Consider the following 21,821-nt stretch of genomic DNA (forward strand, 5'->3'; position numbering starts at 1 on the left):
GCGCGCGCTCCCGAAGCCTCCAAGGTCCCCGCTGCAGCACGGGGCGGGCGAAGGAGGGGCCGAGGGCGGGGCGGCCACAGCCTCCGCCACTCCCGGTCCCCCCCGGCCGCGGTGCACCGCCTCCCCGCCCCCGCCCCCGTGCCTGCCCGGCCTTCCCCACGGCGCGCGCTCCGCCCGCCCCGGAGCCTCGCCCTCCGCCACGATGAGCAAATGAGCGCGAGCGAGGGCATGAAATTTAAATTCCACTCAGGGGAGAAAGTGCTGTGCTTCGAGCCTGACCCCACCAAGGCGCGAGTGCTGTACGATGCCAAGGTGCTGCCACGGAGGGACAGGGAGGAGGCGCGGGCCGGGGACCTGGGGACCGGGCACGGGGGAGGACCACGGCGCGGAGCGCGGGGACCGGTCGGCCTCCTCGGCCTGCAAGGACCAGTGCGGGCGGCAGGGGGTGCTCGCGAGGCGCCGAGCGTGGGAGTGGGCACGGGGCACGCGGCGCTTCCGCTTCCTCCCGGAGTGCGAGGCTGCGCACGCGCGGTGGGGAACACAGCGCCTCCAGTGTTCTGAGTTCGGGGTAGCGGTTTTCGCCCGCAACGCCAACGCCTTCCGCGGGTGAAGCAGGCCTCTCGACTACGGCCTCAGCCATCGCCTTAATATCTCATCTTATGCGGCCCAATGCCACGAGAGTTCGTGTGGGACGCCCTGGCCGTCCGACTCAGGTCCTAATCCATGGTTCTATGGCGGTGGCCGCTGATTTGCGATATGGACTCTAGTCTGATTTAGGCCTGATCCCTCCTGTAGGCCAACCAAAGGGCAAAGTTGGCCTAGTGCTTTCTCCCCTTCGGGCCTTGCAGCATTTTGTTTTCCAAATCCTGGAGGATTTGCGTGCGTCTGACCATGTTTGAGTAAAATTGCGTCCCGGGCCCGTCCACCTAAGTCTCAGGGGCACTGAGCCGCATCTCGCAGCTCCGTAGGTGTGGCTGGTGGGCAGGAGTGAGTCCCGAAGTCCTGGAACCCCAAGGAGAACGCATTTCAGCGACCTGGGTTCCTGGGGCCCCGGGCAAAACATTTGGCAGTAGGGACAGGGGGCTTTGTCGATGCCTAGATGGCTGACATTTAGGGATGCCCCAAGGTTTCTCGGGCTGAGTGTGTTGTACCTTTGGTCCCCTTTCTTGCAGCCCTAGTCTGTTTTCTAACCCTCTCTGAAGTCTCTCTTCTCTCATCTGAGTCTCCCCAGGGAGGTCGGGTGGGAGAGGGACACACTCCTTGGTTAGCCTGGGATTTTCCCTCTGGGGACGCAGCTGGGAGGGATTCCAGAGTCTCCCAGACATCCTGGCTCTGAACGCGGGGGAACCCAGGAGACTACAACTCCCATAGGTCTCATGGCTGCCGCTCTCTTCTTCCCTGGACTCTTGTCGTTAGTGACAAATCGGCTGGCCAATGGCTTCTAAAGCTTCATTCTGACTCATTATGAGAGACCAATCAAGGGGTAGTTGGACGGATGTTTCCTATTTTGAAGGTGTCCGCTCAGGGGTAAAAATGGTATTGAAAGGAAAAAATGTTAAAACCCAGCGCTCGGTCTAAGAGAGGAGAGAACGCTTTCTTTTCTTTTAAAAATGATCTAGTTTTCCTGATCTAACTTCTAATTTTCTATATGTTTTGTCATTTATGGGCAATATTTCCTGGTTTCAGATTGTCGATGTTATTGTTGGGAAAGACGAAAAAGGCAAAAAGATCCCAGAATATCTGATCCATTTTAATGGTTGGAACAGAAGGTGAGTGTACTTGTTAAACTGGACTGAAAATTGATCAACTTTGCAGCCCTGGAATATAGCAGACTTTTTTAAAAAAAGTTTTAGAAACACTTGTAGAGAAGTTTGTTTGATTTCCTAATTTTGCTTAGTTATCAAAGCTTGCCTGTTCTGAGGAATAATTACTTTTAAGTTGATTATATTTGGATTTTCTATAGGAGATTCTGGAAACCCCAGCTGTTTCTATGTCTGAATGAGTTACTTTTCCAGTTTTTTGTATCTTCTTTGTGATTTTCAAATATTTAAATAAGTTTCTAAAATGAAATTCTGGGGCAGTTTGTTGCTTTGAGGTACTTTTGGCATTTGTTTCATATTAAACTAAAATTCTGAATTTTCCTTTTTGTTCAATTAGCTGGGATAGATGGGCAGCCGAAGATCATGTGCTTCGTGATACTGATGAAAATCGTAGATTACAGCGTAAATTGGCAAGAAAAGCTGTAGCTCGCCTGTAAGAATACAAAATCAATACTTAAATGTTATAAAATGTGTTTTCTCTTAATGTTTTGGATTTATTAAGTCGTTTCACATATTTAAAGTGTGTAAGCGAAGAATATTTTTATGGTTATTCTAAGTAATTGCATTGTTTTCCAAGTGGTCATTCCATAATTCTCTGAAATGGAGATCTTTGTTTATTTTCTAAGGTTTAATTATTATTCAAGTATTTAAGAATCAGTGTTTATTATATCTTGTTTTGATCTCAAGATCCATATCAGTTCAACATCAGAATGTCAGAATTCATTTCTGTTTTGTTCATCTTTTTCAGGAGAAGCACAGGAAGAAAGAAAAAGCGCTGTAGGTTGCCTGGTGTAGACTCTGTCTTAAAAAGCCTCCCTGTTGAAGAAAAAGATGCAAAGGATGAAAACTGTGAGTGACTTGACTTTATTTTCTTTGGCAAAAAGAACGTTCACCTAGTCTTTGTATACTAGAGGACTGAGGCGAGGATTCACTGAAATTATAGACAGGGAAATGTTTTAAGCTTGTATAATATGTATATTTGCCTGTTTTGTTTTTGAAAATTAAAGTAGCAGTCAATATGATAAGTCCCTGAGTCAGTAATGGGACCTTATCAGAGTCATGCTCATGACCACTGTCTTCTTGGCCAGTATCTTTGCATGAACCCCCACCTCCCTCAGTCTGTTCTCATAGTCTCCACTCTTCTTGGCACCTCCCAGGCCTTGGTCTCACTTCTGAATGTAACAGGGAACTGTAGGATCCTAGTTGATGAAACACTTTCGGATCATTAGCTATTATGATTGTCACATCCACTGAAATTGTTGTCAAAATAAATTTCTGTTAGAAAATATGTAGTATTTGTGTTCAGCATTTAAAACATATGCAGGACTTTCCAGGTACAGTGTTATCCCAGCATTTTGGGAGGCTGAGATGGGAGGATTACATGAGGCCAGGAGTTTAAGACCAGCCTGGGCAACACAGTGAGACCCTGTCTCTCTAAAAAAAAAAAAATCAGGCAGGTGTAGTGGCATGCACCTGTAGTCTCAGCTACATGACAGAGGCCTTGCCTCTAAAAAAACTACTCAGGGCTGCAGTTTATTATTCCCAATAGAATGCATGTTGTGCCTGAAGGTTTGTAAATATAAGGTTGATAAAGTATATAACACGGGTTTGTCTGATATTTTTGTTTTACTTAGCAATAAGCAGTTCTTCTGATAGTAGTGAAGAAAAGGATGAAGAAATAAGTGAAGAAAGTGATATTGAAGAAAAGACTGAAGTGGTATAAAGTTTTTATTGTAAAAATCCTTTGTGTTGTATATTTTAGTGGTAAATTTTCATGGTAAAATTTTCCAGTTGTGACTTATTTGCTAATGATACATTTTTTAAACCAATAATATAATTTTTCCTTGATGTTTAAAGAAAAACAACCCTTATTTATAGTCAGTGTATGAGTCTCTCAGTGGCTATTTTGCCCATAAAGTGTTTCCACAAATTATAGTTATCTTTCTTTCCAAATTGTAAACTTTATTTTATAGTGATAATTTCTTTTTTAGTGGAGCATAACAGTTTGGCTTCTTCTGCCTGCCTCCAAAGTTAATGTAAATCCCAGTGGTGAACTTAAATGGGGGAAAAACATAATATGCATTTGTGATGTGGGTAGTGCCCTAAATCAAGTTAACATTTGTCCTTTAGTACATTTTCAATTAGAACCTGTGGCATAATGTGAATCTTTACCATTAACAGGATTTGTTTCATAGCTGCCTCTCATGTATTAGTTCTTTGGGTATAGAGTCTCCTACTGTTTTAAATAGATGCAAATGGAATTGTACCATTGCAGAAAGAAGAACCGGAGCTGCAAACAAAAAGGGAAATGGAAGAAAGAACAATAACTATAGAAATACCTGAAGTTCTGAAGAAGCAGCTTGAAGATGATTGTTACTATATTAACAGAAGGAAACGGGTATACTGAGAGAACGTATAAGACATGGATTTGTTGTAGTGCTTTGATTTGGCCATATTTTGCAATCACAAACAATTAAGAAATGTGGAGGGATGGATTTTATATTTTTAGTTTTGTAATGAGTCATGTTTTAAAGTTCTCTGATTAAATTAAAACTTATGTAGCCCTGGCTGCCTTTTGGAATCCTCTAGGGAGCTTTCCAGAGTCCTGATACTTGGGCTTCAATCAAAAGGCTAAGACTTACTCATCTATGGGGGGCCAAATTGTGGGTATAATTGTAGGGCCTCTTTAGTTGTTCCCACAGATCACTAAGATTGAGCATCAGTGCTTATGTTTATTCAAAAATGTACCACAGTCAACATGGGGATATGATCAGTAGAGGGGAAAAAAGATCAAAGAATGTCAGGAAGTTCTATTTGAACAGAACTGGTTTTGCTTTATTTGGGGGTTAAAAAAGTGATACAGACATGACCCTTGTTTCTTGGAATATGTGGTTATTACAATGGGATGCATGCTTCAGATGTCTGTATTTGTTAACAGTTAGTGAAGCTTCCATGCCAGACCAACATCATAACGATTTTGGAATCCTACGTGAAGCATTTTGCTATCAATGCAGCCTTTTCAGCCAGTGAGAGGCCTCGTCACCACCATGTTATGCCGCATGCCAACATGAATGTTCATTATATTCCAGCAGAAAAGAAGTGAGTACCAGCGTGTCTCAGATCTCATGGCTCTCTTTGTGTCTCAGAGAGGTGGCTGCCATTTAGAACATGCGGCATTTGTCTCCAGTTATTTTAAATGTATTTAATAATTCATAATTAATTGACTTATCAATCTAACATCAAAATCCTGTCATTTGTGTAAATAATTAGTAAAGATAGCACAGATCTAGCCTGGATGCATTGAGAGTGTATTGCTTCAGCCCTGAGACCAGTTTTTATCAGTGATAGGTTAAGGGTGAGAATTCTTTACTTGAAAAGCATCAGAATGGGTAGTGAGGATTTTCTCAGAGTTGTTTACAAACAGGTCTTTATTCCAATCAGACTTTTATTTTAAAATTCTGCCCTATTAAAAATGTGCAACTTCATTGTCAAATTTTGCACGTTACCTAACTATGACTTTACTGCATCTCTAATCTTTTTAATTGTAGTGTTGACCTTTGTAAGGAGATGGTGGACGGACTAAGAATAACCTTCGATTACACTCTGCCATTGGTTTTACTCTATCCATATGAACAAACTCAGTATAAAAAGGTGACTTCAGCTAAATTTTTTCTTCCAATTAAGGAAAGTGGCACGAACACTACTAGGTAAGTTCAGTGGCTTGAACTTTCACCCTCAGATGTCAGCAGTGCAATATTTGACTTTTTTTTCAATAGTTCATTCTGATGCTATGGGGCCAGCATGTATGGAGGAGGGAAAAGATTGAAAACTGCCTTACAGGTAGTTTTTTTTTTTTTTCCCCTGGGTGAGTTGAGTTGAGTTGTCATTGACTTTTACATGGCTCTCTCTAGAAAATTTTACCAGGTGAAGATCCCAGGATAGAGAACCCAGGTGGGATAGTGATGAGTTTTCCCCATCTTTCAGAAGGCAGCAGGGGGTAGGGTGAAGAGAACACAGGCCCAGAAGTGAGATGAGAAAGGCTTATGCTGAGCTCTGTCACCTGCTGCTTGTATGACTTGGGGAAGTCCTTCTGGGCTTCTTGCTTTTTTTTTTTTTTTTTTGTAGAGACAGAGAGTCTCACTGTACCGCCCTCGGGTAGAGTGCCGTGGCATCACACGGCTCACAGCAACCTCTAACTCTTGGGCTTACGCGGTTCTCTTGCCTCAGCCTCCCGAGCAGCTGGGACTATAGGCACCCGCCACAATGCCCGGATATTTTTTTTTTTGTTGTTGCAGTTTGGCCAGGGCTGGGTTTGAACCTGCCACCCTCGGCATATGGGGCCGGCACCCTACTCACTGAGCCACAGGCGCTGCCCTGGGCTTCTTGCTTTTGCATCTGCTTCCCTGGTAGGTAGTATTGAATGAGAATGTTACAAAGGGCCAGCGACCTTTGTCCTTCAGTAAAGGTTTGTCCTTCAGTAAAGGTTAGTTCCCTTCTTGCTCTGCTGTGTCACTGCTTTTCCTCCCTCAGTGACCAGGCATGCTCCAGTCTCTTCTTTTGGGGGGTATGGGATTTCCCCCAACCTAGAGTCTTTCCCTTTATTAGCTACTACTCTATCTACCTCCTTCCTCTCTTCATAAGAGAGTAGTCTGTCCCGTAATTTCCACTCTTCCATCTCCTCTCTTAACCACTTACTAGCGGCCTTTGTGTACCACTGGCCTGTTACATATTCTTTCTCCAAGGGTTCTAGTAACGTCCCACCCACCATGCACCATGCTTTGCCCCAGCCACCTTTGTCTGCTCTCTCCTCCCTTTGCTTCATAGCTGATGGCTGCCCTGGTTTTCTGTCTTCCTTACCAGTATCCCCTCAGCCTGCCTGCCTTTGAGGGCTTCTCTCAGTTTTACCCCAGTTGAGAGATTTGCAAGATTCACTAGGGGTCTGTGTCAAAGTCTCTATGGCCAAACCTTGAGATTCCTGGTATCCAGGGTAAACTGTGTTTCCACAAAGCTTCAGATGCTTGTGGCCTTTTCTAGTTCTGCCAGTAGTTACATTTTGATGAGATTATATGATATCTTCTTCTCTGGATAAGGAGTTCTCAGTGTTGGCCCTGCTGATGTTTAGAACTGCATCATTTGTTGTGGGGGCTGTCCTATGCATTGGAAGATGTTTAGCTATATCCCTGGCCCCCACTGACCACATGGCAGTGGCACACCTTCCTTCAGTTGCAACATCCAAAAATGTCTCCAGATACTGTCTGCTGTCCCCTTAGGGCAGAACTGATTGCAATTGAGAGCCACTGCTCTAAGACAAATGTAAGAGGGATACCACAATCTCTAATGCCACTGTGCCTTGCAGAGCTATGGAGAGGATTAGAATGACTGACTGTTTTGTGACTCTTTTTTACAAAGTATATGTTTTGGCATACTTGGAGCGGCAGATTTCCAGTCCTCTTGAAGTAAAGAGTGTTTTCTGCATTCAAGAGGCCCTGTGAGCAGCTCTCAGGCTCTGCAGAGGCTCCTTGTGCTAGCTGTGTATAACGCTGTCCCTCTTGTCTAGGAGCCAGGAGGAGCTCTCTCCTAGCCCACCTTTGTTGAATCCGTCCACGCCACAGTCCACAGAGAGTCAGCAGACCACAGGTGAGCCGGCCACCCCCAAAAGGCGCAAAGCTGAGCCGGAAGCATTGCAGTCTCTGAGGCGGTCCACGCGACACACTGCCAACTGTGACAGGCTGTCTGAGAGCAGCGCCTCACCTCAGCCAAAGCGCCGGCAGCAGGACACGTCCACCAGTATGCCTAAGCTGTTCCTGCATCTGGAAAAGAGTAGGTTCATTCCTAGGTGCCCCAGGATGGGGAGAGCCAACATTTACTCTGCGTCAAGTCTGTGCCAGGCACCGTGCTAAGTTTGCGTGTGTGTGCAGCATGTGGAATTTCTATAACACGTCCAAAATCTTGTTACGCTATCTACTTTCACTTTCCAGAGCCGCAGAAAGATGAAGCAGCTGACACAGATCGCACTGTGAGGCCTGGTGAGGGCAGGACTGAGTTGTCTACTCAGACTTCCTTTCTCACCTTCACTCTCTACCCCTTCTTGTGAGCAAATGGAGTTATTAGAATTCTGTGTTTTATACAGATAGTCCGAAGGAATCATTCAAAATGAAAAATTCAAACGGGTTGTTTTGGATTTTTTTTTCTTTGTACTCTGTCTCAGTAGTCTATCTATTTAAAAGTTTAATTTCAAAGCGCTATCCTGAAACTTCCAAGTGAAAATGCCCAGATTGCCACATCTCTTGTGACCTCATCTCAGTCCCAACCCAAACTCTATCACATCTGCTTACCTCAGTTTTCAGCTACAGTGTGTGAAGGGCAAGATAAATTATGGAGGACTTCACATTTTTTTTAAAAAAATGCACATTTATTCACTGTAGTGTGAAACTTAAAGCCACTGCTAATGATTTAAACTTTAAAATATTGCCAAAACAATTGCCATTAATTATATACAAATACTTAAGAAGAGGGAGGGGGAAACTTTTCATATTGGAAGGCTGCATTAATTTAGCTATGATTACATAAGGCTGCATTCAAGAAACTCCTGTTAGATATCTTAAAAATGTCCATTATTTTGAAAAATCTAACTACTATGAACTTAATTTCAAAACTGAAAACTATTTGTTAATTTTAAAGTCAACCTTTTAATGTCTGCTTTGTGTTGGAAAGCATTTGAATATTTGGTTGCAGCTTGGAGGTCCGCAATTTCAGTTGATCCTCTAGATAGGTGTCAATCATTAGTGAAATTAAGGGTGTCTTGATGTGGGTTAGGTAGGAGAATGTAGATCATGGCAATAAGAGGTTAGAAAGCAAGAAAGCATTTTTGGCGGCATGTTACCAAAGATGTGAGTATTTTACTCCAATTTTTCATACTTTGATGGGATCTTTCTTAGCATCAATGTCTTTAAAATGTCACCTACTAAGAGCTTAATCAATTCTATTGTAGTTCTTAAGATGCCTTGGTGACATCAACCAGGTGAGCCTGAAATGCTAATTTGAGTGTGAAGTCATGATTCTCAAACTCAGTAAACTATTCATTGTATTCTCCAATTAATAGCTCTGTAATAGGCCCATATGATTCAAATGATTCGCATATATCATCCTGCTCATTAATGATGTTTGCTAACTGGGGAAAGTTCATCTATAATTTCCTTTTGAAGAAGTGTTCTGAAAAAAAGATAGCTCTTTCTGAAGTGCTTGGATTTTTTGCCACGTATCATATGTAGACTTAGTTTTACCTTGCAAAGAAATATTCAAATCATTTTGATCTGACATGATATCACATAGAAATGCTGCATTCGTATGGAAATCTTCTTTCAGTAGTAGTTAACTATCCGTTCTTGCAGAGATAAAATTTTAGATAACACCTGTCTTCGCAATAGCCAATGTACTTTAGTAGAATTATAAATCAAATCACCCTGAATACCTCGTTATTCACTTTAGCATGTTACAGAACTGAGGATGGCATGTTGTATTTGCACAAATACGGTTTACAATACTCACAACTTGTTAAAATAGTAGCTATTTTATTGCTAGAGCACAGAGATTTTGCTTAGGTAAGATACAATATAAAGAAATGGGAGCATTTGGATCTCTTAATACTTTTTCACCTGTGCAATAAACCCCTCATGTTTTCTTGTCATAGAAGGTGTACCATCTGTACGTACACTCATTAAATTTACCAAATTCAATCCAACTTCACTGCATTTATCTTGAAAGTTATTCAATATATCTATTCCCTGTGCTCTGTTTGCAAGAGTGCCCAAGGCAAGTAACTCTTCATAACAAAGAAGATCTGTTCTCTCCTGGATGAAGTATAAAGCCTGTATCAAGTCACTAGCATTAGTGGATTCATCCAAAGCAATTGAGTAATACATATTTTCCTTTTGAAGTTGTTTTCCTCCAACTGCATGAAGTTGTTCTGTTAAGTTGAAGGCTAATTCATGCTGCTGATCAGTTCTATTTCTCTTTGAAAGAGGCAGTTGTTTGAACTTTGAAACATTATCAGTGTTAGGAGTGTCTAACTTACAGCCTGCAGGCCACATGTGGATTACGTGAGGATTTTTATGCTTACCTATGGTGGTGGATGGATATCACAAAAATACTGCATGGAATTTTTTTTTTTTTTTTTGCTCATTAGCTTTCATTAGTGCTTGTGTATTTAATGTGTGGCCCAAGACAATTCTTCCAGTGTGGCACAGAGTAGCCAAAATTTTGGACAACCTTGGATCCTACAACTTTGATAATGCATTCTTTCAAAATTTCTATTCACTGAGTGGTTTGCCTTTTTCCCCCGAGTATATAGGCTATTTTATATGTTACTTCAGTGGCATTATTTCCAGGTCTTATTGCTCCTTGAAAGATTGTCTTTCCTTTTGATTTTCATCTTTGTTTCTGCAATACAACCTTTCATGCATCTCCCTCTAATTTAAAATATTTGTGGTCTCTATGAGTGTTATAATGCTGATGGGCATTGAATTTCCTTAATGTTGATATTGCAGTATCACAGAGCAAGCAAATCATCTTCTCTTTAGCAGAAACAAGATGATATTGCAATTCCCAATCCTCATTAACTCTTCCTTCTTTCTTTAGCATTCTCTTTGTCTTCTTTGACTTGACGGGCTTTAAGCAGATGGAATTAAAAAATATTGCCGAGCTGTACAAGTATTCACAAGTTCCACTTCCAACAGAAACACAGTGCACTGTTGTGAAAGCTGACAATAGTTTGGAGTACTTGAGCCCTGTAAACTCTCACTAGCCAGCCTCGTGTGGTAGTGGGGCCTGTAGATGGGAGAAGTTAGAACTAAATCATGAACTTGGCACCCCTCAGTTTTCTGTGATATTTGGATTCAATCAAAAGGCCATATGTAAGGACCTAGAAGGCCACATGTGGCTTTAAGCTTGCAGGTTCCCTACCCCTGCTGCAGAAACTAACATTAGCTATCATAACATACACTGATCGGGTATTTTCCAGAATTAATGAAAATGTGGTTGTTTAACCTTTGTTAGTGAATCCCTCTTACTAGTATTATTCACTTTACATTTAAGACCACATTTCCTAATAAAATATGTGGTGCTCAGTGTTTACATAATTTCACCCTTTACTGAGAAAATGGGTAGGTAAAATGAAAGGTGGATACCAGCAGATGTCAGGCTCAGTGAAGAAGTTGGCAGTAGAGGTGGGTTGCAGGCTTGTCAGATTACCTGGAGGCACAGACCTAAGCTAAGGTCAGCACAAAACTCCTTGTAGCGAATCCTCAGGCCCCCGTAGGTGTATCTCATGCCTATCCTTCTGCTCACCCCTGTTCTTCTCCCAGCTTCTCCTGCTGAGCTGACTCCTTCAGGGCTTGCCCACGGCATTACCCAATTTGCATCCCAAAGCTGTCATCACAGGGCCACTCAGTGTTCAGGTGCCTGTTTCCTTGTGTCCCCCAACCCTGCCATTCCCATCACATTACAAGCTCCTGAGAATAAGAGCTGACTTTTTGCTTGTATTCCCTCCTTCGTAGCTCAGAGTTGGGGGCATAGTTCTAGGACATAGATTGCCAAGTAAAGCCCTCGACTGAATCAAAATTCACAGAACAAATTCTTTATGAAAAGGGTTCTGTAAAATTTAGATTCAGTCAAAAGGCCACTCTCAAGAATCCAGAAGGCCACATGTGGCCCCAGGCTTCAAGTTTCCCACCCCTGTTCTAGGTGATTGAGGACTGAGTGCACATTGGGAGAAGTTCAGAAGGCAGAGTAAAAGAAGACATACCCTTAAAAAAATCCTTTTGGATAATCAAGTGCTAAAACAAAAGATTTTTTAACAGCTTTATGGAGATACAACCCATATACTTTGTATTATATTTCACCTATTTAAAGCAGTTTTTATTCACAGAGTTGGACAGTCATCACCAAAACCAGTTCCAGACAAGACATTTTCACCCCTCTCCCAAATCCCCCGTATCCATTAGTAGTCACTCATTCACCCCTGCCTGCATCCCTTGACAACCACCGCTCTATTTGTCGTATAGATTTGCCTATTTGGAGCACTTCATATAAGTGGAATCACATAATATATATGTAGGTGGTTAATAGGGATTGAATGAACATTGGGAAGGTTCAGCTGGGAAGAGTAAAGAGAGTTTTGTTTTCAAGATGCTAAAAAGTGCTTTTCCTTTTTTGCATTTTACTAAGGTGATAGTTAATCATTTTAAGTGAATAATTCAGTGGCACTATCTTTTTTTTTTTTACCAGCTTTATGAAATATAATCTCCTTACCATAAAATTCACCCATTTAAAGTATACAAATTCAGTGGTTTTTAGTGTATTCACAAAATTGTACAACCATCTCCACAAGTAATTCCAGAACATTTTCAACATCCCCCCAAAGAAACCTCATACCCATTTCGGTCACTCCCTATTTCCCCCTTCTATAAGTTCTGGGTGACCACTAAACTATTTTCTGTCTCTATGGGTTTGCCTAATACCCTGGACATTTCTTATAAATGGGATCATACCTATGTGTGGCCCTTTTTGATTGGCTCCTTTTAGTATAACGTTTTCAAGGTTCATCCACATTGTATCAGTGCTATCTTTTACAAAGGGAAAGTTTTATTGATAGAGATTAATAGTTTCTGAGAACCAATTTTAGGTTTATGTTCTGTTTTTAACAGTCTTGATGACAGTCTTTATTCACTGTGTAACTCATAGGTTAATAATTCCATCTCTCTCTTTTTTTAAGAGACACCAGTGCATAGCAGATCATCTTCACCTATTCCTCCTATGACTCCCAGTAAGGAAGGGAGTACTGTGTTCGCTGGCATCGAAGGGAGAAGAACTAATGAAATAAACGAGGTAAAGAGTTAATGTTTGACATTTGTCCCCAGTGATTCCTATAGTCCCTCACCACTTATGGTTGCTTAAATCCTCTGGGAGCAGTCAAGGTTTTTGAAGCATCATTTTGTTGTTACTGGAAAAATTCACAAAATAGTACATAGGATTGTGCTTAACAGTTATTTGGTTCCTAAAATGAGAAATTTCTAAATATTTGATTTTTGTTAGGATTTGATCCTAACCTATACTTATGATCATTTTTTATCTTAAATAAGTGTGATTGTTGAAATACCAGTATTTTCACTTTGTGTAACAGGTGTCATCACACTTTCTGCAAAGGGCCAGATGGTAAATATTTTAGGCTTTGTGAGCCATATGGCATCTGTCAAGACTACTTAACTCCAAAAGTAGCCGCAGACAATATGTAAATAAAATGAGTGAGTTGTGTTCCAATAAAATGTGATTTATGGGCATTGAAATTTGAAACACATTTAATTCTTATGTGTTGCAAAATATTTTGTTTTCCAATTATCTAAAAATATAAAATAATATTAGTAGCTCGTGAATCATATAGAAACAGACAGTGGTTGGGCCGGATGTGACCAGTGGGCTGTAGTTTGCTGACCCCTACTTGTGATACCTGATTCTCCTCTATTATTAACAGTAATACTAATAGTTGTCCCTTCCAGGGTCTGCTGTAGGCCACAGTTGTGCCAGGCACCTGAATCAAACTACCTTGACTTCTTGAGATCAGTCTTGCCCCCTGGTTTTCATTTGGTAAATGGAAATTACTTTTAAGGTCTGGTAGGTGATGTATAGGCAGGGAACATTTTAGGGTTTCAGAAGTCTCAGTCCACTGGCACATTTTGTGAATTCCCCCTAGATGGGTGGGAGTTGCACACGGGGAGATGGCTTTACTAGGCAAAGAATATATATATATATATATATATTTTTTTTTTGGTGAGATAGAGTCTCAATATGTCGCCCTTGGTGGAGTGCTGTGGCGTCACAGCTCACAGCAACCTCTTAACACAGCTCAAAGCAACCTCTAACTCTTGGGCTTAAGTGATTCTATTGCCTCGGCCTCCCAAGTAGCTCCTGGGATTACAGGCGCCTGCCATAATGCCTGGCTATTTTTTTTGTTGCAGTTGTCATTGTTTAGTTGACCTGGGCCGAGTTTGAACCTGCCAGCCTCGGTGCACGTGGCTAGCGCCATAACCACTGTGCTACAGGCACCGAGCCAAGGCAAAGAATATTTGTTGTTGGGAACAGGGATTGGCAAACCTTTTATTGTCATGTTATAAATATTTTCAGGGATCCATACCATATGGTCTCTCTTGATATTGTACCAGTGGGAAAGCAGTGTAGCCAGTCCATAAACAAATGGCTATGACTGTGTACCTGTGCCCCCCGCAAATCATTCATGAACACTGAGAATTTAATTTTATGTGACTTTCACTTATCATGAAATACTGTTCATTTGATATTTTCCCCCATCCATTTTGAGCACATGAGCATTGGGTTTATTTTGGCATGGAGGCTACAGTTGGCTGACCTTGATTTGGAGGGGAAAAAAACATAGAAAGCCTGATTTATGTTATGAGGATCGTCAAGAGCAGGTTAGGATATTCCTAGTTCAAGCATTCCCTAACACAGAGACTTTTCAGACAAAAAGGCACTGTAGGTTTTATTATTTAAGGGGAATCATGTTTCTTTAAAAGGGGACCTCAACATTCAGTCAAGGAACATTCCCACTCTGGTTCGTGGAGTCTGACATCTAGTGGTTACAGGTATAGTCACAAACCATAGTTAAAAAAGTAGAAAAGGTATGCTTTCAGGTAAACGATTGGAGTTTAGCAGGCTCTTAGGACTCATAAGACCTTAGTGAATTCCCATCTCTCTACTTGCCTCTCTATCACATTATTAATTAATTGCAGCCCCACTGCATCAGGGGAAGGTCTGGCCTCACACATTGCTTGTAAAGATCCACAGATGGTTCCTGTGCATGCCACACTGAGAATCCGTCCACCAGAAACCGACTGTTTTCACCCATAAAATGTGTGTTTGATAAGTAGAAGGTTATATAGTAGATTAAAATACAGACTTGAGTGAGTGAGGTAGAGCCACACTACCAGCTAACTTGCCAGCTGACCAGCTTTTGTGCCATGGTTCATGCCTCTACTGATTGCAAATTCCTATGTGTTCTCTTTGACTGCCACTGTCAAAATGGTTCCAAAGATTCAGCTGTGTGCACTGTGTAAAGGTGCTGAAACAATCCCTGCCTTCAGCACGCTATAGTGCAGAATGGTGAGGGGTCTATGGGAGAGTCTAGAGCTGGCGAGGTTAGGGCTGAAGTGAAACAAGGGTCTTCATCTTAGAGTCTTGTGGAGCCACCTTGGTGTCTGTTAGCTTCTATAGTTTGAATTTGTCTAATTGACTCTGTCAGCATTTCTGGGTTTTGGGGGATGCCTTTCTTTGTCTCCTAAAGGATCTCCTTCAGCATATTTCATATTTCAATATTAAATTTGACGTCCCAAAAGGCAAAGTGGCAACCAGTTGAGAAGGTTGTGGGCCTATAATCTGCTGAAGTACTTTTACAGAAACTCATTAGGGAATTTTGAAATACAGCCTTCCCTTTATCAAAAGCCCCAGGTCTACCCACAGTTCTGAAATTCAGAGTGAGGGCAGAGAAAAATCAGTTACCAAGTTCGAAGTCTTCTTTCAGTTGATTCATGGGTTAAAAGATTCAAATTAGCTTCCATAATGAGCCTCCCAACAAGAAATCAGGGAATCGTATGAAAATGGTAATATTACTCAAAACATCTTTGAGCGACTTTTTAATGCTTCATTCTCACTAATGCATCAGGATTTTCAATAAAGGAAAAGGGGCTAAAGAACCAAAATAGTTACTGTTATTTATAGGGGAATAGCTGTTGAGAATTAAGAAATTAAATATTTCTTCCATCTAATTTTCAGCCATTTTGTCTTTCATCTTTATTTTTATAAACTTGTGTTTCTGTTGATATAGGGGCGTATTTTTCCTCTACATACAATTTACTGTCAATATTTGCAAGTGATTGGAAGTGTCTCCATTAAGTGTAACAGAAGTGTTCAATTTGTGCTTTTGCCAGGTCCTCTCCTGGAAGCTTGTGCCAGACAGTTACCCACCAGGTGACCAGCCGCCTCCACCTTCTTACATTTACGGGGCACAACACTTGCTGAGGTTGTTTGGTAAGGATCCTGCTTCCTGCTTTCCTCTTTCCATTTTTCATTTTGTTTTGCTTTTAGAGCTCTTGTTAGCTTATGTACATTTTATGAGTTGGGCTCTAAGTATCTAAACACAGAAATTTTGAGGTCTAAGAAAAATCATCCAGAAGTTACCTGTTCAAAGAAAAGGTACTGAACAGATGTTAAATTTCATAAAACTTACATTTATAATATTTGTACTGCCACTCTTTCTTTGTTCAGTTCAGTAGGAGTTCTTATTTTCGTTCGGTAACATTGATGTTAATTTCATTTCCAATAGGATGAGGAGAGAACTAGATAATCCTTGAGTGCATCCTGTGTGTTATCAGAGTCTGCTAATTATAAATGGTTTTGCCTTTATTTTTAATGCAGTAAAACTTCCAGAAATCCTTGGAAAGATGTCCTTTTCTGAGAAGAATTTGAAGGCTTTACTGAAGCACTTTGATCTCTTTCTGAGGTATTTTTATTGCTTTGTCAAAGCTTACCCTCTGTTGCTATTTATACACACACACTCTCTCACATAGACTTCTCTTTAGCACGTGTACCGTCAGCTCTGTGGTATTTTAAATAATAGTAAATATTACCTAAGTATGCTTGGGTTCTAACTGTACTGGTAAAATAGGGTGGGGTTTTTTTTTTATATGTTTCTTTTCTCTATAATTTCTCTAGTTCTGAGTCAGGGGAAATTCATTAGACAGAGGTAAGGTTTTTTTGTCACTAGAAGAATCCAATTGAATAAGCTTATCAATAGAAAATAAATTTTCTAAAGTAGAAGTGATTGAGACTGATAACAATTTAGTTTTACATGTTTTATTCAGGAGTACCTCAACCATTAGACTTTTCTTTCTGGTGTGTTCATTAACTTAAGTAAGAACATTTACATGTTGGATTTTGGCATTTACTTTAGAGTTAAGAACTGACAAAGCCAGTCATTTTCTATCAAATAGGGTCATTCGGCCCTCGGCTCTATTCTATCTCGCTGTCCCACCCAGATGGTGTCTGTTGACCTGTGCTCCTGCGCTTCTCTTTGGCCTTCAAGGCTGGTAGTCATAACCCTGCCTTGCCTAGCTTGTCCTACTACCTGACCTTGTTTCTTCCTTCTCTTTAAGGGGCACCTTTTCCTTATTGTCAGGCCCTACCCTGACTAATAACACAGTGGCGAGCACCCCAGCCAAAGAAATGAGTCTTTGGGTTTTAAAAGATAATTTTCAGAAAGAAAAAAAGATAACTTTCATGAAAGTAGGCTTTTTGAATAAATGTCCATGAGTGAAATTAGACATTTTATTGGAAACAAGTTTCAAAAATACCCTCTTCCCTCTCAGTCTGCTTCTCGAAGAAACCTACAACTCCTTGTTTGGTATAAAATTTTGTAAACTGAAATCGAATAGTGCCAAGAAAATATAAAGAGGTAGCTGTGCAAGTTAGCCTAGCAAAGCCGGCTGATTTTGAACAATGCCTTATATAAAGTGTAAATTAGAATTGTAAGAAGTACTTAGAAGGATTTATAGATAAATATAGTAAGACATTTAAAAAATATATCCAAAGACATCAGTAAGAACCAATGGACTTAATGACCATAAAAAGATCACAATCATAGAAGGAAAGAAGTTAACTGCCTAGTGAATTTTGCCTCATTTTTACTAAAGAAGATAGACATGTTTAGGAATTTGGATAGGTGGGAGGTAGCTGGGAAAACAAGTATGAAAGTAATTAGCTTACTGGTTAATACTGCACATTTGAGAATGTTTTAGCCCTCCATGGCAAAATCAGTTGAAGTTTGAATCAAGATACCGTCTGCATATTGCAGACTCTTGAATGCCTGGCCTCAATTTAACATCTATCTTCACACGTAAGTCTTTTTACATTTTGGTACAGTAAGCTAGAACTGTTAATGTCTTTTGGCATGGGAAATTAAACATGAAATGCTATTATTGGTTATTCTGTTCAATTTTTGTGTAATGTTGCTCATATAAGCAACATAAATTTCTCATAACATTTGTTGAATTTATAATTTTTTTTATAGTTTGAACAGGAAAATGCAGAATATTCAGAAGCTTTTTTTTCCCCCCACTGAAGTGCTTATATAGCCAGACTGCCACCTAGTGGAGTGTAGATCCTATTTATTTTTGTATACCTTTTTGTTCCCTATTTGATAGGAAAATGACTTCAGATAAATAGTAATTAATATAGACTCTGGAGAAATGCAATGACTTTAATCAACGTAGATAGAGAAATCTTTATTATGGTATTTTTTCTTCCTAATATCAAAAAAGAGTTGAAATGTTAGTAGGTTGAAAGATAATATTTTGCAAAAAAAAAAAAAAAAAGAAAGATAATATTTTGCTTAATGGTATTTAGCCCTTGGTATGATTCTCATTGGGGGTCCTTTTTTTTTTCCAGGTTTTTAGCAGAATACCATGATGACTTCTTCCCAGAGTCAGCTTATGTCGCTGCCTGTGAAGCACATTACAGCACCAAGAACCCTCGGGCAATTTATTAAAGTTGTGATGGTTCTGTAAGATCAGCTGCTACATCCAGTTTTATGCTCTGGGTTCCACGTGAAGACCTTACACAATGGTGGATCTTCTTTGCAGAGAGTGCAAACACAATGCCTGTCCTGTGGGCTCTGGCATAGGTGGGCCCTATTGTTTTAGTTGCCCACATACTGTAGTTATTTTGTTAATAATTACTTCCTAGGTGCCTAAAAGTGCTCTGACACACTTAACTACTGCACAGGCCATCTGTGATGGCAGAAACAAAAGCAACTGTGTTCACAATGCAATGTTCCTGAAAGTGATGTAGGCTAGATGTTTGAGTGAGTTAGCAAGAACTGCATTGTTTTGTTATTTGTTAGCATTAAACAACTTTTTTTTTTTTTTGCAAACTGTTTCCATTCTTATGATGAGGCTAAGCAACTTTGTCCAATAAATTTTAGTTTGTACTTGGGAACCACAAAGTAGTCTCAAAAGTATTTTAGAGGGAATTGGTATTGATGGCAAGAGAAAATTTGCAGCTATACTTTTGTTTGTAATGGTTCCCTCTCTGTGAAACATTATTTTTAGCCATCTAAATAAAGCATTGCCTCTCTTGTTTGAGATTTTATAGCTATACTTTGTTGTGTAATGTTATGGTTCCCTTTCTGTAAGATGTTATTTTGGGTGCTCTAAATAAAGCATTGCTTGTCTTGTTTGAAAGAACCAGGAGAGAGTGTTTTCACTCTGGCCTGTCCTTTTCTCTCTATTGCAAGATAACATTGCGGTAACCTTGATGCATAAGTTTTTGTTTTGTTTTGTTTTACCTTTGTGTCTTTTCTGTTAAATTCCTCTTTTGTTTTGTCTCACTTGGTGGCATGACTAGAGAGTGGTTACTAGAAACTCCTATGGTTCTGTACTGTCTTGTTGCTGCACTGTGGGCTCATCTGGGGCTGACCCCAATTTATCCTTATTACCAAATGATGGTCTCTGCAGTCACCCACTAATCCTCATTTTAGTCTTGCTTGCCTTAACCCACTCCCAGATGTTTTAAAAAGCTGTAAATTGGCGGCACCTGTGGCTCAGTGAGTAGGGCGCCGGCCCCATATGTCGAGGGTGGCGGGTTCAGACCCAGCCCCGGCCAAACTGCAACCAAAAGATGGCCAGGCGTTGTGGCGGGCGCCTGTGGTCCCAGCTACTTGGGAGGCTGAGGCAGGAGAATCGCCTAAGCCCAGGAGTTGGAGGTTGCTGTGAGCTGTGTGATGCCACGGCACTCTACCAAGGGCAATAAAGTGAAACTCTGTCTCTACAAAAAAAAAAGCTGTAAATTGATAGAAAGGATACTAGTACCATTGTAGCTGTCTGGGGGCCCAGATTACAGAGGAGAATTGAGGTTCACACTTCTTTGGCTTCTTGACATTGAAAGCTTGGGACCGTGTGACCCAAGGTCTGACTCTTGACAACAGCCTCACCATCACTCTGAGGAAGGCAGGTCTCCTTCAGTGGGCTTCCAAGTCAGCCCTCCACTGTTTTCCTCCTTACTTCCATTTTCTTCCTCCTCCTTTGTATCCAAGTTCTTGAGGCAGTTAACGGGAAGAATTTGGCAGACTGCATGGCTGCTATGGCTAGCCAACTGGTTTGGGATGACTCATAGACTAAACCCAGAAAGACCTTTTGGAGGGGATTCGGTTCCTGCTAGGGCAGGTACAGTGTAAGGGGGATAAGCATATTTTCCCCTTAGGCCTAAATTACAACACTTTCACATTTTAGAGTCCATATTAATTTTCTACTGCTGTTGTAACAGATTGCCACAAATTTAGTGACTTAAGACTATAATTTTATTAGCTTATAGATTTGAACATCAGAGAAGTCCAATGCAGATATCTCTGGGCTAAGGTCAAGGACTCAGAGGGCTCCATTTTCTCTGGAGGCTCTAAGGGAAAATCTATTTCTATTTCATGCTTCTAGAGGCTTTCTGCATTCCTTGGTTAGTAGCCCCTTTCTCCATCTCCAAAAGTTTTGGGCCTCATGCTGCTATCTCTCTGGCTCTCTGACCACAGCCAGGAAAATGTCTTTGCTTATGAAGACTCACGTGATTACATTGGGCCTCCCCATGATGACAGCTTCCCCATCTCTAAGTCCTTAATCACATCTTCAAAGTTCTTTTTGCCACATGAGGTAACACATTCACAGGTCCTAGGATTAGAATGTAATCTTTGGTGGCCATTATTCTGCCTACCACAGAGTATCCTGGTGAGGCCAGGAGACATTTGCATACTCCCATGTTCCAGTAATCAGTGGTGTTGACTTTGGAACAGGTAAATTACCTTGGAGCTAGCAAGGCTGAGACTTTAGGACTCCTTGTTTGCTCCAGTGCCCCTCTTCCAAGTCCTCAATTGTGTAGGCATAAGTTTGTCTTCTGTTTCTTAATGACAACCTTCTCCAGTGTAGAAACTTCAAGCCCCACAAACCCGAACGGGCTCCCGCTCTGGAATGTGTGTGGGATGAGACAAATGGAGGGCTCCCAGGAGGAGTTTGAAAAGCAGTGAGGGGTGTCTTCTGGCCCACAACAGGCCTGTGCCTACTTCTGTTAAGTGAGGCACAAAAAGAAGGTTTGGAGAGTCATCTGGGAGGAGGTTGAGCTGTGGCTCAAGGAGGTGGTGGAGGTTTTTGAGGAGGAAAGGAAAAGAAAAGCAAGGAAGGATCTGTTTTAGAAAAAGAGGATTGAAAGGTGAGTGGGGCACCTTCACTGGGTGACATGATCGGTAAAGCCTCCCCTTCATCTCTGCCCAAATGTCAGCCACTCATTAATGCTTGAGGAACCAGATTTGTGCCTTTGAGCTTTTGTGGAGATGGATTTCCAGGCTGGGATAGGCCTCCATGCAGGCAGAGAAAGAGCAAGACCACCCCAAGAATTGGTAATGTCATATGTTTTTTCAGTCACTGGAAGAGATCTTGGAGAAGCCCAAAACAAAAGGCCACATATCCTGTAATTCCAGTTATATGAAATGCCCAGAATAGGCAAATCCATAGGTCAGTGGTTGCCAGAGGACAGGGAGAGGAACGAATTGGCATTAACTGCTAATAGGTATGAGGTTTCTTTTCAGTGTGATAGAAATTTCTGGAATTAGATAGTAGTGATCATTGTACCACTAAAAACCACTGAATTGTATTTTGCAAAGGGTGAATTTTATGGTATTAAATTATATCTCAATTTTTTTTTTTTTTTTTTTTTTGCAGTTTCTGGCCGGGGCTGGGTTTGAACCCACCACCTCCGGTATATGGGGCCAGCGCCCTACTCCTTTGAGCCACAGGCACCACCCTATATCTCAATTTTTAAAAAAGAGGCACTAGGAATAAGCTATGCCTAAAGCTCAAGGAAAATGCACCACAAAATCCATTTTCCAGGGCGGCGCCTGTG

General features: G+C 41.1%; 1 protein-coding gene across 4 annotated transcripts; it reads left to right on the plus strand.

Moving 5' to 3' along the window:
* The first annotated feature begins 99 nt into the window (after window positions 1-99).
* MSL3 (MSL complex subunit 3) lies at window positions 100-19,126 on the plus strand. Of its 4 annotated transcripts, none has more exons than XM_053579876.1 (13): window positions 100-312; window positions 1,687-1,769; window positions 2,158-2,253; window positions 2,569-2,669; window positions 3,455-3,537; window positions 4,096-4,218; window positions 4,759-4,919; window positions 5,369-5,527; window positions 7,378-7,640; window positions 12,592-12,704; window positions 15,815-15,914; window positions 16,302-16,386; window positions 18,330-19,126. In XM_053579876.1, exons 1-13 carry the CDS (start codon window positions 211-213, stop codon window positions 18,427-18,429), a joined length of 1,569 nt encoding a protein of 522 aa, XP_053435851.1. In that variant the 5' UTR covers window positions 100-210; the 3' UTR covers window positions 18,430-19,126. The 4 variants fall into 4 exon arrangements, 3 of the variants coding, with proteins under 3 accessions (XP_053435851.1, XP_053435852.1, XP_053435853.1); XM_053579877.1 differs by lacking the exon at window positions 18,330-19,126 and adding an exon at window positions 17,681-18,320 and having other exon boundaries at window positions 153-312; XM_053579878.1 differs by lacking the exon at window positions 100-312 and adding an exon at window positions 554-713.
* Window positions 19,127-21,821: the final 2,695 nt, after the last annotated feature.

This window comes from Nycticebus coucang, chromosome X (genome assembly GCF_027406575.1).
Source record: "Nycticebus coucang isolate mNycCou1 chromosome X, mNycCou1.pri, whole genome shotgun sequence".
NCBI lineage: Eukaryota > Metazoa > Chordata > Mammalia > Primates > Lorisidae > Nycticebus > Nycticebus coucang.